The following is an 18,618-nucleotide window of genomic DNA, read 5'->3' on the forward strand; positions in this document are numbered from 1 at the left end:
ATATATAGAATGAATCGTAACGAAGCAGGCCAACGCATAGAACAAAGCAAAGAACGTAAACAGGTTAGAAAATGAAGAATAATTGACAGACGACGACGACGACGACGACGACGACTGCTACGATTATCGATGATGTTAAACAAAGCAAAAAACGGGGCCTGCAGAATGACGCGACATTAAACATTTAGTGAAAAAGATCAACAAACAGATAAACGGATATAGCTAATATAAACGCATACATAGAAGCGGCCTATAGAACTATAATAATATATCGACCAGAACCGTGTGGAGTGATCATACAATATTTGTGGGCGTCGTATCATCACTCCCGGCGCACATGGACGGATGACACGATGCGGTGTCACTCTGTCATCGCGAACGAAAACACAATTATAAACACAATAATGACGGCAAGAAGTAAACAGAAAAATTTAATATAATTCCAACAAAGGCCACAACAACAAAACAAGAACATAAGCAACACGAGAGGCATAGAGAGCATTACTATCTAATTAATCTGTGAATTACATTTCAAATGGAAGAAAGCGCTAACTCATGTAATATAAACAAACTCACTCTTTTTTGTCAATATAAATATATGTATTGGTTTTCTATATTCAGATAGTTATATCTAGGTAAGGAAAACAAAAACTACGTGAATTTGTCCACGGAGAGTCTATTCTAGCAAAAGTTGAAGGCTGACATTCTGTTCGCTCTAGTAAAATTGTGTTGTTCCTTTACAAATGGCAGGCAGCACTTTTTTGATTTTCCTATTTTTTTTTTCATTCGTATTACACACACACACACACACACACACACACACACACGGGCTATTCCCCTCACGAGGACAGTCCTCGGAGTGACCTGTTTAGTAAAACGTCAAAGAAAAATTAATTGCTATGTATCATTTTCTGTAGCCATAGTCTACAAGGAAATAGGGGTGACATGATGCGGGCCAATAACCTGTCATGTTTGAATTTAATTCTATTTTGAAATACAAAACTGTACTACTAATCGACGTATATATATCCGTACATAGTAATTTATTTAATACTGATTATAGTTAAGAGTAAGGTCTTGTGTTTTTAGCAGCAGTCTATTATTGGCTCATAATATCGATTTGTTTTGACATAAACCTATAGTATAAAAACCATTATATCTTTAACTTTACATATTTTGCGGTTTCGATAGTATCGTATACTTGTCTTAATTTAGGTTCAAAGGTCAAAGGATTGTTTGTCGATGAACAGGTACAATAATTGGTCGTATATTTATAGATTCGAGTGGCCTTTTCAGTGATGCTAAATATAACCTATCGCCGCATATTTTTTAACTTAATAATAGGACGAATAAATAAGACATATTTTCCTGTGTGGTTCGTGCCCGCCTGTTTTTCCCGAATAACTTCCGTTTTATAAAAGTAAACACAGAATATTGGGTCTGTCGTCTATAGAAACGTAATTATGGTTCAATGTTTGTATTGATTATATTTTACTATTAGATCTTATTACTTATGTCTGTTGCTAGCTAGAAATGCTAGCACCTTATGGTGTCGCTATATTGTAGCTATGGGAAAGGTTCAGGTCAGAATGTTTACTCGTTTGAAAATCCGCGGGTTCAATAAAGTCACTATAGGGAATCAGTCCAGAGTAGTTGACATCTTACGAAACGAACAGTTCTAAAAATGATTATAGTGACAGTTAACGAGACGAAGCGAAACTAGGGCACTGATGCTCATAGCTAATTCTCTCAACAGATCTCAGAATCAATCCCTAATAGAGAACGATGACCATTATCTTGCGACGAGGAAGAACTATACTTTTATTCGCTACGTCGTTATAGTGACTACGTGCTGCTGCTGCCACTAAAATGAGCAGTGTCAACTAGGTTACAATAGAATTGATACGGTCCTTTTTTTCTTCTTGCACAACGGCAGTGAGACACGTGACGTGAAACAATCCAGTTTTAATAGAAATAGCATATAATAGTGGCCATGTCGGTAGAAGTTCAATGGGAGCATTCATTTGCGCCATTTCCTTCTTTTTTCAGTAAGTTCTAAACTTAGCTATAGCAATTGATCTTAGCAGCTGTTCACCCACGACTAGGTCCTGCAGCTGGAATTTGTACCAATGAACAGTTGTTGAGTGCACCTTAGAATCCTATTTAGTGCACGATGTATACGTGCAGAAACGCAACAAGTATGTTCACATTCATTGTTTTATCTTATGTGATCAACATCCGGTCAAATATGTTTGACAAGTCAAGTAATCCGCTTGAAGCAAGAATTAATCGATGCTAGCCAGCATTACCCCATTTGTCCTCTGTGCCTCGACTTTTACGTTCGTTCCATCTGTTGGGTTCTAGCACGTAACGAAGTCCGTCTATGCCCCACAAGAAGACCACAACCTATCCCTAAGATTTGTAGACAAATACGTTATACACTAAGCCATCGCCCGCCCGTTTGTTCTCCCCATTTGTCCTACCGTGCAAAAAGCAGACACGCAACTTCGTTGCAGAGATGTTGTTTCGGTAGCTCGTAGGAAATTTCTCAGGCAGGCAAGAAGTATCCAACTAAACAACTACACCGAATGTAACAAATTATACCACAGCGTTCAACATTGCCTAATATTCGGTCGATATAAAATGGCGGAAAGTTTCATTATTTTTTAGAGCTAAAGACCAGTTTACCAATATTTAACCCGACGCACAACGTAAATTAGGTAATTGTTCTCACGACAAGACGCAAGTACTTTGTGAGAAGTATGCCGTAAAAAGCGCTCAACATTCAAACTGTATCTAATTGAACAAGTCCTGAATACAGCGTACGAGTGCATATGCAATTCGAAAGGAATGCTACTTTCGAGAGCTAACTTATGAAGGCATTGGATATACATCAGCGATCAGTAGGTGGCGTGATCATACCTAGGCGTAAATAAAATGCTATTTCGTTTAGGTAACACTTGTTATTTCTCTAATAACTTACATGGACATATAAAGCTCATATACTAATAATAGTAACGACGCCATGTGGTAAAGTAGTTCGTGTCTTCTCTATGGTGAGGGATCTACGTAGAAACAGCTCCGCCATCTTGAATTTGGCGTGCCCTCTTCCAAGCTTGACTCCTGAAAATGTCTTTGGATATATTTTGCTTTGATTTTTTTAATTCAATTTGCTGAATTCGTCTGCTTCTTTTTTTTTACTGGTTGTAGCTTTATTCGGTCCTATTAACATTTTTTTTTCCTTTTTAGCCATAAGTTGCATTAATTCTGTTGTTTTGTGGAATTTAGCGCGTAATTAAGTATGCAGTGGATTGCCAACCCACAAGATACATTGGCACCTCTGACATACTGACAGTTGACAGACCCCCTGAAGTTGACTCTAACTCCCTGAAGAAATAGCACAAAATCTAGCTAAGCTTCTTTTGACTGTATTGTTGTCAATATCGTTGCGTGTTCTCGTAAGTTGAATGCGTGTGCCTTTTCTAAAAACCTGATAATTCATAAAATACAAAATGTCACCCTTTTCAAGGAGACGGACGCGGTTGGAAATCGCGCGTAAAATTCAAATAGACATTTAGGCTTAAGCTATATGCATGATAATGCATTTCGGTTAGACATATTTCACTTTCGATCATAGTAGCCATTTTAATTCAGTTATTCCTGACTTATACCGCTTCTGTAAATCTTCCAAAAGGGAAATTGAGCCTGTCACTGTTTGATAAAACTTTTCCTCTTACCCTTTAGATGAATTGATGATGACGCGTGTTTTGTAGCATTTGCTATGTGAGTCATTAGAATGAAAGCGATTTATATGGACTAAACAAAATATTTATTCATCCAAAGACAGTAACTGCTGGTTCTCGTCGAGAAAAACTTTTGCTTCATTAGCTGTCTTCAAATTGCCGTCCGTAATAAATGTCGACTTAGCATCCCTGTTTGAGCATTCAGTAAGAGATTGAATATTTTATATACTTTCCGGTGATGAGCCAACTGACTAATTGACTTGGGACCCACAGTAAACGTTGCGTATTTGTTATCTACAAGATTTACTATTGACCACCTTCGTCGGTAAAAGTTTGAGCCTATCAACATATCAACTTGCAATGTATTGTTGGTTTGCCAATTTACTGACTAATAAATCCCTTTTCGACAATAAATTTCGTAACATATCAAGTTGAGTACCCCAGTTTGTTTATCCTATATTACGCATTAATAATACATATTATTGATTGGGTCGCCTAGTTAGAAATTTGTTAAGATGTGGTTGGGCTCCATCGCATTACTATCTTTTCGCTTTGGCAATGATTCTGCGAATACTACCTTGATCGCCGTTCGCGTGGCCGCCGAGGAAGGTTCCTGATTCGAATTCCAGTGCTGCCGCCAAGCAGAACCATGCTTTGCCCCACCTTCGTTAGGCCAAGCTGTGTTGCTATTGGAGACGCTCTCAATGGCAGATTCCTTATTAAATGCACGTTACGCGTTTCTCAACGCGTTTGAGAACGCTCAACAACAAAAGAGAAGGTCGCATTATGATCACCTACTCTTTACTAATGCTGAGATTAATGCTCTTCGTTCTGTGGTACAGTTTGTTCTGTGAAACGTTCTGTCCACATAAAACAGGCACGTATTTCGCTGTTGATCAAATACGTTACTTTCCACTTTCGTTATCCTATTGTATTTGTCGATCTAGACAGGGTAACAAGCTTTACAAGTCACATCTGTTATCAAAATAAGTACCTGTAAAGTTCCTTCTAAAGGTTCAACCAGTTACTGTTGATTGACGATGACCCGGCGACGCAAGGCTGATGCGGTCCTTGCTGCTGCTGCTTTTGTTGTTGTTGTTGACCTTCAGGACCCCATTTCGGTTGCCGGTGCCTGAACCCTAAAGATCACCGCCCTAACTGTGATGTGTTAGACCATCGCAGATTTCACAACCGCCGTTAACATCAAAGCCACACATCATGAAGCCCTTATCATTGGATTTATCGGCGGCCTGTTACCGCAACTGTTTTGAGCCTTCGTCAGTCCAGCCAGCTTCTTTACCGTCACCTTCCACTTATCCATCATCTGCGGCCTTTTCGTCTGCTAATTGAAGTCGTTATTAACGATGGTAGAATATGTCAAGCATACTAGGGAATTCTACTTCAAGCTGTACCGGTATAAAATAAACGAGTGGTTAACCATGTCGAAAATTTCATGGCATAAAACTGTGAATTTAAAAGAGCTTCTCCGCTATCGTCATAGGTGGTAATAAGGTGAGCCTAATTTCTTGTCTATTTTGCTGTTTAAGAAAATGCATGGAAATTATAATAGTTATGAAGTTCAATTATAACGTCCTTTGCCTGAAGCATCTATTCACTCAAAAGCGCGGGCAAGTAGGCGAAATCATTGCTTTTAGTAAAATTCAGGCATTGATTTTTTTTTACTTATAAGGGACGGTGCAGTCTGTCTGAGAAAAAATCGACTTCTTGAACATAATGATTTTTCAGAATCCAAGTTGGCTGTTTTTGGGTATACCCAAAAGGAATTTGATCCCAGTCAAAGGTTCCTCCGTTTCTGTTTCTAGCTCTACTCGTACGGGTCGCAGTTGGGTAGAGAGTGTTTTTAACCGGGCTGACAGGACCTCGGACAAGAGGAGCGCATCGACGCCGTTATCACTTCCATTACTGATTATTCCGTTACCGTTCTGATTCGCGTGACGCTTGTAAAACTGTATGGACGGAGCATCGGGCCAAAGAATGTCGTCACCCAAAACAAAACTTGGGTCGGGAAAACCGCCTTAGGGAACAATAAGTTTTGACGGTTACGTGGGCGTGGCAGTCAATTCTGATTTCTTATTTTTGCTGTTGTTGTTACCGTTGCTATTTGACCCGTCGCTGGCTGGTCATGAATTACTGATGGATCTTTTCTTCGAGTCTAGCTACACCGCAGAATCTGCGACACCTATACAGGTATCTGCAGAAACGTCGACATCTTGGCCGTGTTACTGAAGAACGTCGTGCTGATTAGGGCGACATTCATCATTACCATATCCGTCTTTCGCCTATTCAGGCCATTTCACCGAAGGTTCCGCGGCTTGTCTGTTAAACCAGCCTAGAAATGAAACGTGATTGACTACCTTTTACAGGGGTTAAGTGGACGAATGACATACACGGAGTAATTAAACAGTACTCGTGATGGTGCGCTAGTGAGGAAGCGCTCTGCTAGAACTAGGAACACGTAATGGCCTAGGTTCAAAATCGGGCATGGACATGCTTCGTTTCATGTTCAAAAAACCTGACGCCTGAAGCAATGCTTAACTTATTACTGTTTCTTCTTTAGCCGACCTTCGGCCTGGACTGCCTCGTAGCCTCGATTTCAGGAGTCGCTTTAAACTTCACTACTACGAAAGCTACGCAACCTCCATATGTCTCCCCATCATAGTAACCAAAGGAACATTAATAAGAGCCTACGACTTGCGAAAGCAAAAAGCTAGTTCCAAAATGTGAGTAGAATATTATGATTGGAGTAAGCAATTAGAAATCAGAAAACGGAAAGCGTCACGCCCTTTTGATATACCAGTAGCAGACGCTTGCAATGTATTGTTGGTTTGCCAATTTACTGACTAATAAATCCGTTTTCGACAATGAATTTCTTAATTTCAAAGAAGCATCAAGAGAGTTTCTGTCGAATTCACTCTGATCAGGGCTACCTGAAAGTTGTTGTCGTAGTTTCAAAGAGTGACGTTGTTGATGGACATGATGAAAACCCCCATCTTTGGAAATATCAGACGAAGTTTTAGGTTTATCGTAGCCTCTTGTTTTTCGAGTTAGGGGCATAGCTAGGATCAGGGGCGTTAGGATGAACACATACAGCGACTAGAATGTAACGTAAAAACGAAAGATCCTTACAATATTAATGCTTAACCTGGAAGTTATTAACAGCTTTAGCCCCCGCCCCCCCCTTACTCGCGAAATATGAAAGCCATGGCCGGGACTATTGAAGGCTTCGTAGACATCAAATTCAAAGACAAAAGGGACAAGGCAATGCTCGCTGCTGCTGCATGTTAAACTATTATCAATGTATCGATTTTACAGATGTCGACTACCGCCGTTCTGAATGGCAACAGATAAACGTGCTATTGACTTCAGGCAGTTGTGTGCTACAAGTCGCAGGCGGAGCTACCTTTGCCTTCGGATCAGTCATTGTAAACAAGAGATGGGTTAAATCGACAAAAGGGTGTTCGTAGCATCTCCTTGCCAAATAGAAAAGGCGGCAAGGACGGACGGAGCAGCCAAGGAACCCTATTAAGTTTTAAATGAATAATTTCGATTAAACAGTGACCTGATTGCAAACCATTCACTCAATAAAGTATATAGCCTAGCCGTTTTAATGCACTAATAGGAGCTAACTTTCTAATTATTATTATTATTATTTGCACAGCATCGAAGGAATTTCATACTGAAACAAAGTTCTATAAAGTTAAAGCCTTCATACTTTGATTGTATGGGTTTCGGTTATTAATACTATTATTATAAGGTTTATAGTATACGATCCCAAGAGCCGGCAGCATTTCCAATAGGTGGTTTCTCGTACGTTATGTTCCTGCATTCCTCTGCTTGACTCAATTTCCGCTGCTTTTCACCCAGATTTCCAGACAAAAATGGCTTTACAATTAATTTCGTTGTCTACGCACGCTTACGATTGGCGAAATTGCTCGTTTACTATGTAGCAGCACCATGCTAAAGGCATTGTTACCCACTGTAGGTACTGCCAGCGCACCAAAGGGTGCCGTCGCATCATACTGCAGAATCAATTGTCGTCACTTTCACGGAGTGTTTCAAAAATCTATACAAAATTTCAGTAATTATACCTCTAGCTTCTAATCACATATAATTAGTCTTTCAATTGTAAAATAGTAATAACGGTAAGACATTGGTTATATCTTATTTGGCCCTGTGGCGTGTCCTGACTCAAATACAGCTTTTAAATTTCCCACCAGGGTATTTGTTTTTTGGGGTATTTTTAACGTATTTTCACAAGGAGACATTTATCGATATCATTGGTTGGGCAGTAGGCAACGTAATCTATGGGACCTCTTTGTCCAGAGATTTATCGACAAACTATGAGCTTACATCATAAAGGTCCTTGCGAATGCGTGCAACAATAGATTCAAGTAACTGGAATGATCCATTTTTAATTTTTGCTCGAAATGCTCCTTGTAAACTTACACGGTACTCCTACGTGACAAATGGATTTATAATGGTGGAATAACTATGCCTACTGGTGCTGCGATTTAATTCCATTGCCCTAAATAGTTTGCCTCAGTAAGTGTGCATTGTTCTAAGTACTGCTGCGATACTGTTTCACTGAGCTCGGATAAATAGCGTCTACCACTGCCAAAATGTAACTTTTCAACTTGAACGCAATCGACGCTCTATTTCCATTTATAGATTTTTAGCATATTTTGCTAGAACATTCCAGCATTCCTCCTTGGCTAGTGGGGCTTATCGATGCCCTCGGTCTCTCAGAATGTTGTCTATAACGGAGCTCTGCGCATTCCTAATCAAGTTACCCAGGGACAGATGCCGTGTGTACTTCAACTTATTGGCGTTTACAAAATTGACAGTTTTTCCTTATGCTACATCTTCTATACTGGACGAAAAAGTTCTACATTAATGCGTATCGAATTATCGAGTTTTTTTGAAGAGCTAGCCAGACCCGATCAGCATCACAGTGCTTGACCGTTTATTCTGGCGCAAATTTTTTTTTAAGACGGGGAAACTGTTTTTTAAATTTTTTTTCTTCGAACTAGCTCCGAGCAGAAACATCCTAGATACTATTCAATCATTTGTGTTACTTCCTCGTGAGCTTGATGTGCGATTTTTCATTCTGTTCCGTATTATTAACATTAAGGCGTGATCAGATATTTCTCTAACAGCTTAAACTAGCATCTTCAAACCTTACGTTCCCGAAACCCATTGGTACCGTTGGGACGGCACCATCTCTCTTGAATCCGGTCGACACTAGGAGAACCAGCGAGCCCTTCTTACCAAGTGGCCTGATTCCGTACTTCTGGTGATTATTATCATTATTATTGAATTGGATATAGAGCAGCGGAGACGAATGTCCCGGGAAGTTCAGGCAGAAAGTTCCACAGTTGAGCTATAGCTCAGGTCATTTTCCAACTGATAACTTTGTATCGATAGGTGTACATAAATGTTAGTGCAATATTTTGATGGAAAATACAAGTTCGACGGTACTAAAGCTGCTTAATTGCAGAGATCAGATAGGCTAGGTTTGAACGATCGTTCTCAAAACTGTATCCTTTACAGGACAGATCATGAATGTGAGAATAGCTAATTGTTGTTTCTTTGGAAATGTTTATCCTTTGTTCTCGGCATGGCATTCATTGTTTGTACGAAAGAACGAGCTAGACAACACAATCCAATATACAGATACGTCGAATGGTACACTGAACGATACAAATATAGGTGAATCCGAAGCGAATCATGTTGATCCCGTGGTAACTATTGCAAAGAGCGTGTCATAAAAATAGGCCAGTAAATACCTCAGAACCAACCGGCAAAGTATTATGGCAATGAGTTGTGCAAAAACGTAATTTGTTATTTCAAAGACTTCACTTTATATTTGTTTGTTTTCAGTAAATTACACAGCTTTCTGATCTAGCGATATCGAAACACATAGCCGAAGTGGTCTCCTAGTATCTATTTGTTAATTGGTTCGCTGAGGGAAAATGAATACATACGACTGTCTAAAAGCCTGCGTGTTTTATCTAATATTTAATTCTGATAAGCTTTCTGTCGTGATTGCTTTACGGCTATGTGTATCCACCGCTGTTTCTAGTGTTTCAATTCCGAAGTAGCGGCTATGTTAACTTATACGATTATTGCGCGAAAAGCCAGATTCGTTCAATCAACAATAGTAGGTAGTGGCTCAAGCAAAATTAGGCCTAACCTTTCGAGCCTGAAATAGGCATTGCCCTGGTCAAGTCTGCAGGCAAAGACGAAAAACTACAGCAAATCGTCAAGTGGGTAAATCTAGCTATTAGTCAACGCCAACATCGTCCCGGGACCACCATATTCTCCTGCAATACATCTGTCCCAATTTAATGACGATAATTTCTATCTGCTATTTAAATTGCCGCCGTACTTGGTGCGCCAGATCGAAGTTGATGCTTCGGCACCAAAACTTATATTTTTTTGAAAATTTCTTTCGATAGAATTTGAGTAATACTTGCATTGGAACTTGACCTTACTAGGGTATAAGTACATGTTATGTAAATTAATTCTGTTGGCTGGACCTAACATCATTGGGGCCAGATTTTTGCTTCCGCCACTCTCGAGCTTAATTGATTCGAACCTTTGTTTATTTAGTGCTATGGACTGCATTGCACATTAAGGTTCTATAGCTCACTGCGCATTTAGCATTACCGGGTTAGAGGTTTCGTAGAGCTTCAGATAGGGTATCATCGGCTAACTTTTCCTCCGACGAAGCAAGTAAACGCTTATTCTGATATATGAAGAAGTGAAAACGGGCAAATCGATCTCCCGTCTTAGATCCAAAAAATATCAGCCAAAAATTATAGGACGAAAGTCATTCATTGAAAACACAATTGACCTTGAACGTCGCATGACATCCGTAGCCCTATATCTCCTATGTATAACGTACGGGGCAGTTACTAAAGGCGTCGATGCAATGTCTTCATTGGAGCCAATATGAATAAAGCCTATTTTTTGAGAAGCTACGTGCCTCGATTAACGCCATTAGTTCAGGTTCAAGTCTCGATAACTGTTGTTGCGTTCGGTAGCTAGGCGTTTCTAGGTGATCGTAATCATTGGGGACCAGATTACGTTGATACAGTTACCATATATTGAAATTAGCGAGTATCTTTTGATCAATTTCACAACGAAAACGAAATTCGTTGTGTGAGACAAAGATTGCGGGAGCAAAGAGTTCCGATTAACAAGATCATGTCGAGTTTCTGTGAGTTCGTCAATCGGAATGTTGGGAAAATTCGACTATTGGAAAAGATAGAAAAACATCCGAAATTTCCACCCATTCATCGAGGCGATAATCTCTTGAGGTATTTTTTCTTGCCATTTAACGCATGTCGAACATTTATAACCATGACGCATAAGCATTGTACTCGTTGTTATTTTTTACCGGCCATCTTCCGGTCGTACTGTGGCGAACAGGACTTTCATTGATCAGGCCATTCAAAACAGGAGTGGATTTGACGATAATGCGATATCTCCTGCTTATCAAGCAATATTGACCTGAAAGCGGGGTATTTCCACGTCTGTACTGACTACAGACATTCACCTAAACAAAGTCTATCCGAACCGAAAAGTAATCTGCTGCTATATTGACTATGAACTCGTTGAACATTTAAGTGTCCTGCTCCTGAAACCTCTAGAAAATTTAGATGTTTTACAACGTAGGATTTCTGGTACTACCTTAACTAGGCATTGCGTCAAACGTCTGATGACCTGCAATAAATTATTATTATTTTAGCAATAAATAAAACGTACGTACGTTTGGATTCAAACCTGAACGATCATCGTTGACTAGAACGTTTTCACAGCATCATCAGGGGGGAGAGGCAAGGGGTGGTAACCTAAGGGATGTTTTTAAAGCGATGCTATGCATATATGCTCTCTATTCAACGAAAGTGACAGGGAGAAATGTTGTAGCTGATTAATCTTTGCAAGAGCTGATGTTGCCCATTATCAAAAATTATGTATGCTTATATAAAGAACGGTTACTTTCGAAATTTTCTAGTCGGCTCTTTTACGAATTTCAGTTTTTTACCTCTTAGCGATTACATTTAAACATAAAAACAACCTCAAATAAAAACGTTTTCGAGAAGAAGGCGAGAAACCTTTTGGCTTTCTAGCAGTTTCGTAGCAGCAAATGTTCGCTTACCTCGTTTCCAGATACATCTACACTGTGGCAATTATTTTCCATGTTTACATGGTGCTCTCCGGTTGGGTGGGTGTCTGGAGCTTCTTCACGAAATGTCCAAGTCTTCAGCTATATGAGAAGCTAGTCCTCATTGCCCTTCGCCTTGCCGTCATGGGCGTTCATTGTGTTGCAGCAGCCTGTTTCGTATTGAACATTCTTGGGGGCGCCCCGGTTCCTCCCTGCGAAAGAGTGTGTCATCTATATCATCAGTTTATGGTGATTTACCGCGGCGTCGCACTCCCAGCGTCGATGCTAGTAATGATCGGATCGCTTTTAGGCTTGAACCTGGAGCAGTTCGCGTTGCTCCTTATTCATGTGCCCGTTGAAGCGATTGGACTGCTCTGGCACGTGGTTATCTGCGATGCTTTTTTGCGTGGCCAGCCATCAAATGACGTTAATGAAGCTCTGGGAAGCTCAGCTAATTCTTCGAGCCATGGCGCTATAGCGCAGCAAGGCGCCACTGCATCAAATAAACCCGGCTTTAAAGCGAAACCGCATCCAGCACCAGCTTCTGCCGGGTGGGCTAAGGCACCGCCTAGTCCTGTCAAAGCTGGGCTAGCAAAGCCCCCAATGGTTTCGAAAGAGTCGAAGGATAGTACCAGCAAAACTTCTAACGCTGTACCGCCAGGACGCATCACCACAGACAAACAGTCTGCATCGACGCCGCAAGGTAACGACCTAGCTGCAGGAAAGCCACCGGCTAACACTTCGAGTAAAAAATCTGATGCGGAAAGAAACAGGAATAACAGTGACTAGCATTATTTCGAGCGAATGAATTGGAACAAGTCCTCGGGTAATTCAATATGAAGACTTGACGGCTTTGCAACCGCCAGATAGAAGGCGTTGAGAGATGTGACAATCGATAAATCGGCGTTTTAGAAGTAAAATTTGGTAGAAGTTTATCTGCAGTTGACTGCCCAGTCGAATCGTTTTCATTCATCATGATAGTAAGTCAAAGCAAATTGTTACAAAATGTTACGTTATTGAAATTGGGTGTACAAAGTATTACGTTATTGAAATTGGGTCGATACGTGTTCCGCCCATTTGAATAGAATGGCGGAAGTGGCACATTCAGGATGTCATTCCAAATGGTTACAGAACACATGAAGGTTACTTCGGATGTAAAGGTGAAGACCAGGTTAACCGCGAGCGACACCTTTTACAAATTGACTAGGAACGTTCCCGTACAGAGATTTATGGTGTAATAAAATCTACAGTATTCTGAACATTTTTGGCTCGTGTACCGTTTAAGAATAGAGGGGGTTATATTGCGTCTGGATGAGAGGTAGTTTGAAAATATTGTTTTTTTTTACTGTTCGGGTCATATTGAGAAAAAGCGATCTCTGCAATTTTTAATCGCTGTTAAACGAAACCGCCGCGATATATTGATGCACACTTCTAAAATGATTTAAAAAAAAAATATTAAAAAAAGTGTCCTTTTAGCAGTCCTGATTAGGGCAACAGTACCGGCGGCAATGGGAAACGAGGCAATGTGTCATAACTATAAACGCGTGTTAGGCTCTTCTCCGGGTTCACGCTCGACCCGCTATGAAAACTTAGTAATTGCCAAATAAGGCTGATATTCAGTCGTGTGAAAAAAGAGCAGAGTTTCGATGACAGAACGGCCGTATTTATTGCTTTGTAAATCATACGAGGATGATATTGCAAACAAGTACCCAGTAATCTATCATCACACCCATCTCTACTTCGGTTATGAGCATTCAACTTTACACGTAACGATTAAAGTGGAATTATAGGTTATGTGTGCGTTGATGGACCGCTTGAATATTATTTACAAAATTATTGATTTACCTCATTTTTGATGTTTTATGGTCTTTTGGTTTACAGGAGAAAGAGCATTTTTCTAAACGCTAATTAATATACAGCCACACAATGGGTGGATATGATACAAGAGTGGGCACCGCACAACAATAAGACCGTGCTTATAATACATTTTGAATGCAAAGTAAGCTATCTCTCACGCCGTTTGCCCGTACTCAAATCTATTTTTATTCAAGAGACATGTAATTATCCTAACGATCCTCGTAATTCAGACGATCTCTGAAGTCGTATGACTCCTCTAAAAAAATCCGATCAACATGATGCTTTACAAAACGGCCGTAGGTGATTTGCCGCAATATCCTAGGCATAACGATCCTAATAGAAACGTTATTCGCGTAATTAAATCAATAATACATGTCGGCATCGTCATTGCCCATTTGATGTTTGATCACTAACGACTCTATACGTTGCTCTAATCATTAAAAATCCAAAATTCTATATATACAATTTTTTTTTCTAGGTTTACCTTCACCAATCTCTTCCTGAGGTCGTGAACTCTAGCGATCTCATTTAACACGACACATCGAGGTTCTGGAGCATGGGCAGTTCATATTTATTCGCCCTACAACGCAACACCAGGATAAAATCCATAACTTTAGCTCCGACTTTCAATATTATACAACAACATACATTTTCCCATCGACAACTGTATCTGAAAGCTGCGTTTGTTATATAATATTTGGATTTAAATTAAGCGTATTCCAAGAAGCGGACTCACTGTAACATTTGTTCCGTGAACACAGCGGGAAACGCTTACGTAGGGTTTTAAGAGGGCGATGTGAAGGTACTCTGCGAAGTAATAGCCTTCAGTCTGTGATAATCAAGTTAATAATGTAAACTTTTACCATAAGCGTTTGTTTGAAGTCGGGTGTGAAGTATTTGTAGGCCTTCCACGAGCAAAGATCATTATCTACGCCTGTACTTCGTTCCATCATTAGGCTTATCTTACCAAGAATTAACACACGAATTTGCTTCTGGTTAAGATCCCGCCACGAAATCTCGCAATGGAGAGCACATTTACATGAAAGTATAGTCGACAGAACATACCTTCTCTGAGCAAGATTTTTGAATTTTAGTTAGAGAAACGCTCACGAATACATCTGAATTACTGAAAAAAAAGGCCGCGCGATTTAGAGCATTCTTATATACTTAAAATATTCAAATCCTATGGTAATAAATGAAATTTCACCGCATTGAGTTAGATATAGCGCTTTGATTACTAACGCATTCGGTGTCTATATTAACAGTTGTATTTATCAACATAGTGCCAACTTTTATAGAAGTGTATACATCTACTTTATAAGACAGTAAAACAGAATGAGTAAACGGCAGTTGGAAACAAGCACCAACATGTTTGGTTGATTGTTGTTGAAAGTTATTCTTAGAATTTAGATCTGAGCCCCTTGAATGTCTGCTAACGGTACGTATGACGTAACTTCTCAGTATCTAAGATAGTTATCGATATTTGTATGACTTTGTTTGGCTACTTAACACGTCTCAGAATCGTGCACAAAAATACAGCTACGTGTAGAACTTAGACACTAGCTTCTGTATCCCAAGAAAGACAAACTCTATTTACTACATTGTTTTTTTATTACATATTACCTCCTCAATTGCGTTATATACAGTCCGAGTGAATGTGTGTGGGCACAGCTTTCGCGTACTTCGCAACGATGTAACCGTCCCTCCCGTACAAAGCTTTGACATCATCAATCGTGTCGGGTAATTTTTTATTCAGCGTTTCCGGCAGCAAGGCAACACAACCGATGATTGATGCGCATAGACCCAGAATGATAAAACATGGTACAGAAGTGTGGGTCCAGTCTCCGATATTTTTGATGAAAGGGGCGAATGCAGCTCCGCCACGGGACAGCATCATGGCTGATGCATACCCAGCCGTTCGTACCGGGGTCGGATAAACCTCGTGCACTGAAACCCAGACGATGAAGCCGTAGTTATTCACAAACACTCTTGCAATCATGTTTCCCCAGACTTTCGTCAGCTTGTAGCTGTCATCGAGAAAGAATACGGCCGCGAAAATGCAGGCCGCCACGATGATATTGAACATCTGGGTTTGTCGACGACGACAATTGCGGATGAGGTACATAGCAATAAATGCCGATGGGAACTCGGCGAAGGTTGATATGGCGAAGTTCAGGTGAGGGTTCCCTGGTAGCCGATGCGCATTTAGTGCACAATAGTAACTAATCGAGGACCAGCAAAACCAGTTCAATCCTGTAGTGAGTGCGGTATAGCGTAGTATGGGAATTTTCATAATATCGATAAACCCCAGGTTTCGACTCTTGACCGTACTTTCACTTTCGGCATGAATTGCGAGCTTCGGCATGACCTCTGTCATGTCGGGTACTGGTCGCCGATTCATCTTAAGTATTTTTACGATGACCTGCTCCGCTTCAGTGAAACGGTGTTTGGCCACGAGCCATTTGGGTGATTCATGGATAACCCAGAAGAACGGAAGAATCAAGAGGCCCGACAGGCCGATGGCGAGTTGCATATAACGGAAATTCAACAGATAATAGGACAGCAAGGGTATAAATATAACAGGCACGGTATAACCTATTCCAAAGCCAATATTCATATAGATGCGATCTGATTCGGGTAGGATTTCCATGAAAGCTGTAACGAGCGCCGCAGTCATACCGGAAGTGGCTCCGGCCAAAATGAAACGCAAAATGTTGAACGTTATAAAGCTATGGACAAAGGCTGCAGCTATACCAGTACTTAACAGGAGAGCAAGGCCTACGAAGAACGTGTGTTTGCGGCCCAATTTGTCGGACAGCCTGCCAAAGATAATAACCCCTACGAACGAGCCTGCCATAATGATACTTTGCATCGCGGATGTTTTCCACGCGTCCCCACAAATGAGTTGCCACTCTTCAGTAGCTGTTAGTCCGAATCCTTCGCGGTCATATTCGAAACCATTAGTACAACTCAGCAACTGTTCTCGATCAAAACGTATTCCGAACTCTTCGTTTGGCTGGCTTTCCCAGGCGTACATCGAACATCCGTCGGGTTCCAATGACCACTTGTTGACACGGGGCAAGCCATGCTTCCTCCACCAGGTTCGAGGTATGCTGGAGTTCGGGGGGGCGCACCAGTGCTTGACGTCGGCCGCCATCAAAGGCGACATCAAGTTAGTCCACGCGACAGGGAAGGCGCGCAGACACGCTAGTAATGTGACTACGCCTGGAATTACATGATCGCATCAGCATTAGGAATATCACCGTGTAATTAAGCTACATCATATATGGCCAGGGTGATACAGTATGAGCATGAAACAGATTTGCGTGAGGTTGTAAAGATTTAACAACTCGTAGAAGCAGTAATAATCTAGAGCTAGAGTAAGGTGGAACTTGCGCTCGTCAGGCATCACATCGTCATTGAATGACATTAAAACTAAGGCCAGCCAATATAAAACACTATCAACTTAGCTCTAAGTTATACTGATATACTTTGCCCTTAATTCTTTATGGCCTTATTACTAGAACTGCTGGCGCCATTATTAGTTGAGTACTTAAATTTTTTTATAACGCTCAAATGATCTACACATAAAACCCGGTTATGATGTGGTTTTAAATGGACAATGCAACGAGGACATGGCCTTTAACGATGTGATGCCCGGTAAATTTCGCATAACGAATTTCTAATTATTATGTAATATCAAGCATTAAATTTAGTGTTATGCGATTTCTTTGAAGGACATAAACTTTTCACTTAGCAACCGCCAGATCGGATTGATCCTTGGAACGACAATAAGCAATACGCAGTAATTACGATCACACAAGGCCTAATCCAACAACTTCTGTTTCAATGATTACCATATCCACCGTTACGTCACCGCCATCTGTTTGCAGGGAATGTCTTGTTATTGAGGGTTTGAATTCTATGGCTTTAAATAGCCATAGATTTATTCGAATTGTGTAGCCTGTATATGTATGATACAACCCATGAATATAGAATTTGCGTAGATGGCGAATATTTTCGTACGAGATTCGAGGGAAGGATATATTTATATTTTGTAGAAAGTCTGTCCTTATTTGAGGACGAGTGCCCGTGGTAATCTCAAATCACTGCCTCAAATGTATGGATTTAGACGAGCATTTTTTTTTCGCAAAGCGAGCTCAAAATATACAGTCGTTCTTGTGAGGACTCTATTCAAACTCATAATCGCTTCCGTTCGTTTTTATTGTCTGCTAACAAACAAGGGTAGCTTTGAGTGCAACCCTGCAAAGCAGGAAAGATATTGAAAATTTGCTGCCCTACCATAAGACACACATAAAATCGCGCAAAATTTAAAACTCATGGACCTAATACGAACAGATCAGGTAAGTTTTATTTTAAATGTTCCACAAGCCGAAGTGTGAGAAAGTGTAACAAAGTATGGTGTATTGGTTTGTTAACACAACAAATTACGTACATATTTGTTATGATCCTGCGACTGTAACTCCGTTGAATTTACGTTTCATCAACGAAGGGTAAGCTGTCCTGTTTCTCCGCTTTCAACATACACAAAGTCCTTCACAAGTTTCCATGATAACAAGTTATTTTGCATGAAGACACCATCTAAGTAGAGCAGTTTCTATAATAATAATAATGAAGAGAATAAGTACATGCATTCCTCATTCGAGCTTAAAAACTAGAAATTACATTCTGTCTTACCATGGTAAACGCCAAACCGCCCAATGACCTGAACAACGTCAAGCTCTTTCATGGCTGCGCTGATGAGGGTCTTGTCACCGGCCTCCTTATGTGCCAATAACTTTTAATAGCTTCTAAACGCGTAAAACA

At 40.4% G+C, this 18,618-nt stretch overlaps 2 protein-coding genes and 1 long non-coding RNA gene across 4 annotated transcripts; 2 read left to right on the top strand and 1 right to left on the bottom strand.

Annotated features, from left to right (window-relative positions):
• The first annotated feature begins 6 nt into the window (after positions 1–6).
• Positions 7–7,362, top strand: LOC111259963 (uncharacterized). Its single transcript, XR_002679964.2, has 3 exons — positions 7–2,048; positions 6,322–6,484; positions 7,077–7,362. It is a non-coding gene; the product is annotated as an uncharacterized LOC111259963 (long non-coding RNA).
• Positions 7,363–10,873: 3,511 nt separating this feature from the next.
• LOC111259962 (uncharacterized) lies at positions 10,874–12,887 on the top strand. Its single transcript, XM_022832376.2, has 2 exons — positions 10,874–11,086; positions 11,940–12,887. The coding sequence occupies exons 1-2, from the start codon at positions 10,974–10,976 to the stop codon at positions 12,721–12,723; spliced, it is 897 nt and encodes a 298-aa protein (XP_022688111.1). The 5' UTR covers positions 10,874–10,973; the 3' UTR covers positions 12,724–12,887.
• Positions 12,888–15,383: 2,496 nt separating this feature from the next.
• LOC111259961 (organic cation transporter protein) lies at positions 15,384–18,606 on the bottom strand. 2 transcript variants are annotated; one of them, XM_022832375.2, is made up of 3 exons: positions 18,490–18,568; positions 18,248–18,346; positions 15,384–17,016 (listed from the first exon to the last, which is right to left on the bottom strand). In XM_022832375.2, the coding sequence occupies exon 3, from the start codon at positions 16,958–16,960 to the stop codon at positions 15,428–15,430; it is 1,533 nt and encodes a 510-aa protein (XP_022688110.1). In that variant the 5' UTR covers positions 16,961–17,016; positions 18,248–18,346; positions 18,490–18,568; the 3' UTR covers positions 15,384–15,427. The 2 variants fall into 2 exon arrangements, with proteins under 2 accessions (XP_022688110.1, XP_022688109.1); XM_022832374.2 differs by lacking the exon at positions 18,248–18,346 and having other exon boundaries at positions 18,490–18,606.
• Between the last annotated feature and the right edge of the window lie 12 nt (positions 18,607–18,618).

The sequence above is a fragment of the Varroa jacobsoni genome, unplaced genomic scaffold (genome assembly GCF_002532875.2).
Source record: "Varroa jacobsoni isolate VJ856 unplaced genomic scaffold, vjacob_1.0 scaffold_389, whole genome shotgun sequence".
Lineage (NCBI taxonomy): Eukaryota > Metazoa > Arthropoda > Arachnida > Mesostigmata > Varroidae > Varroa > Varroa jacobsoni.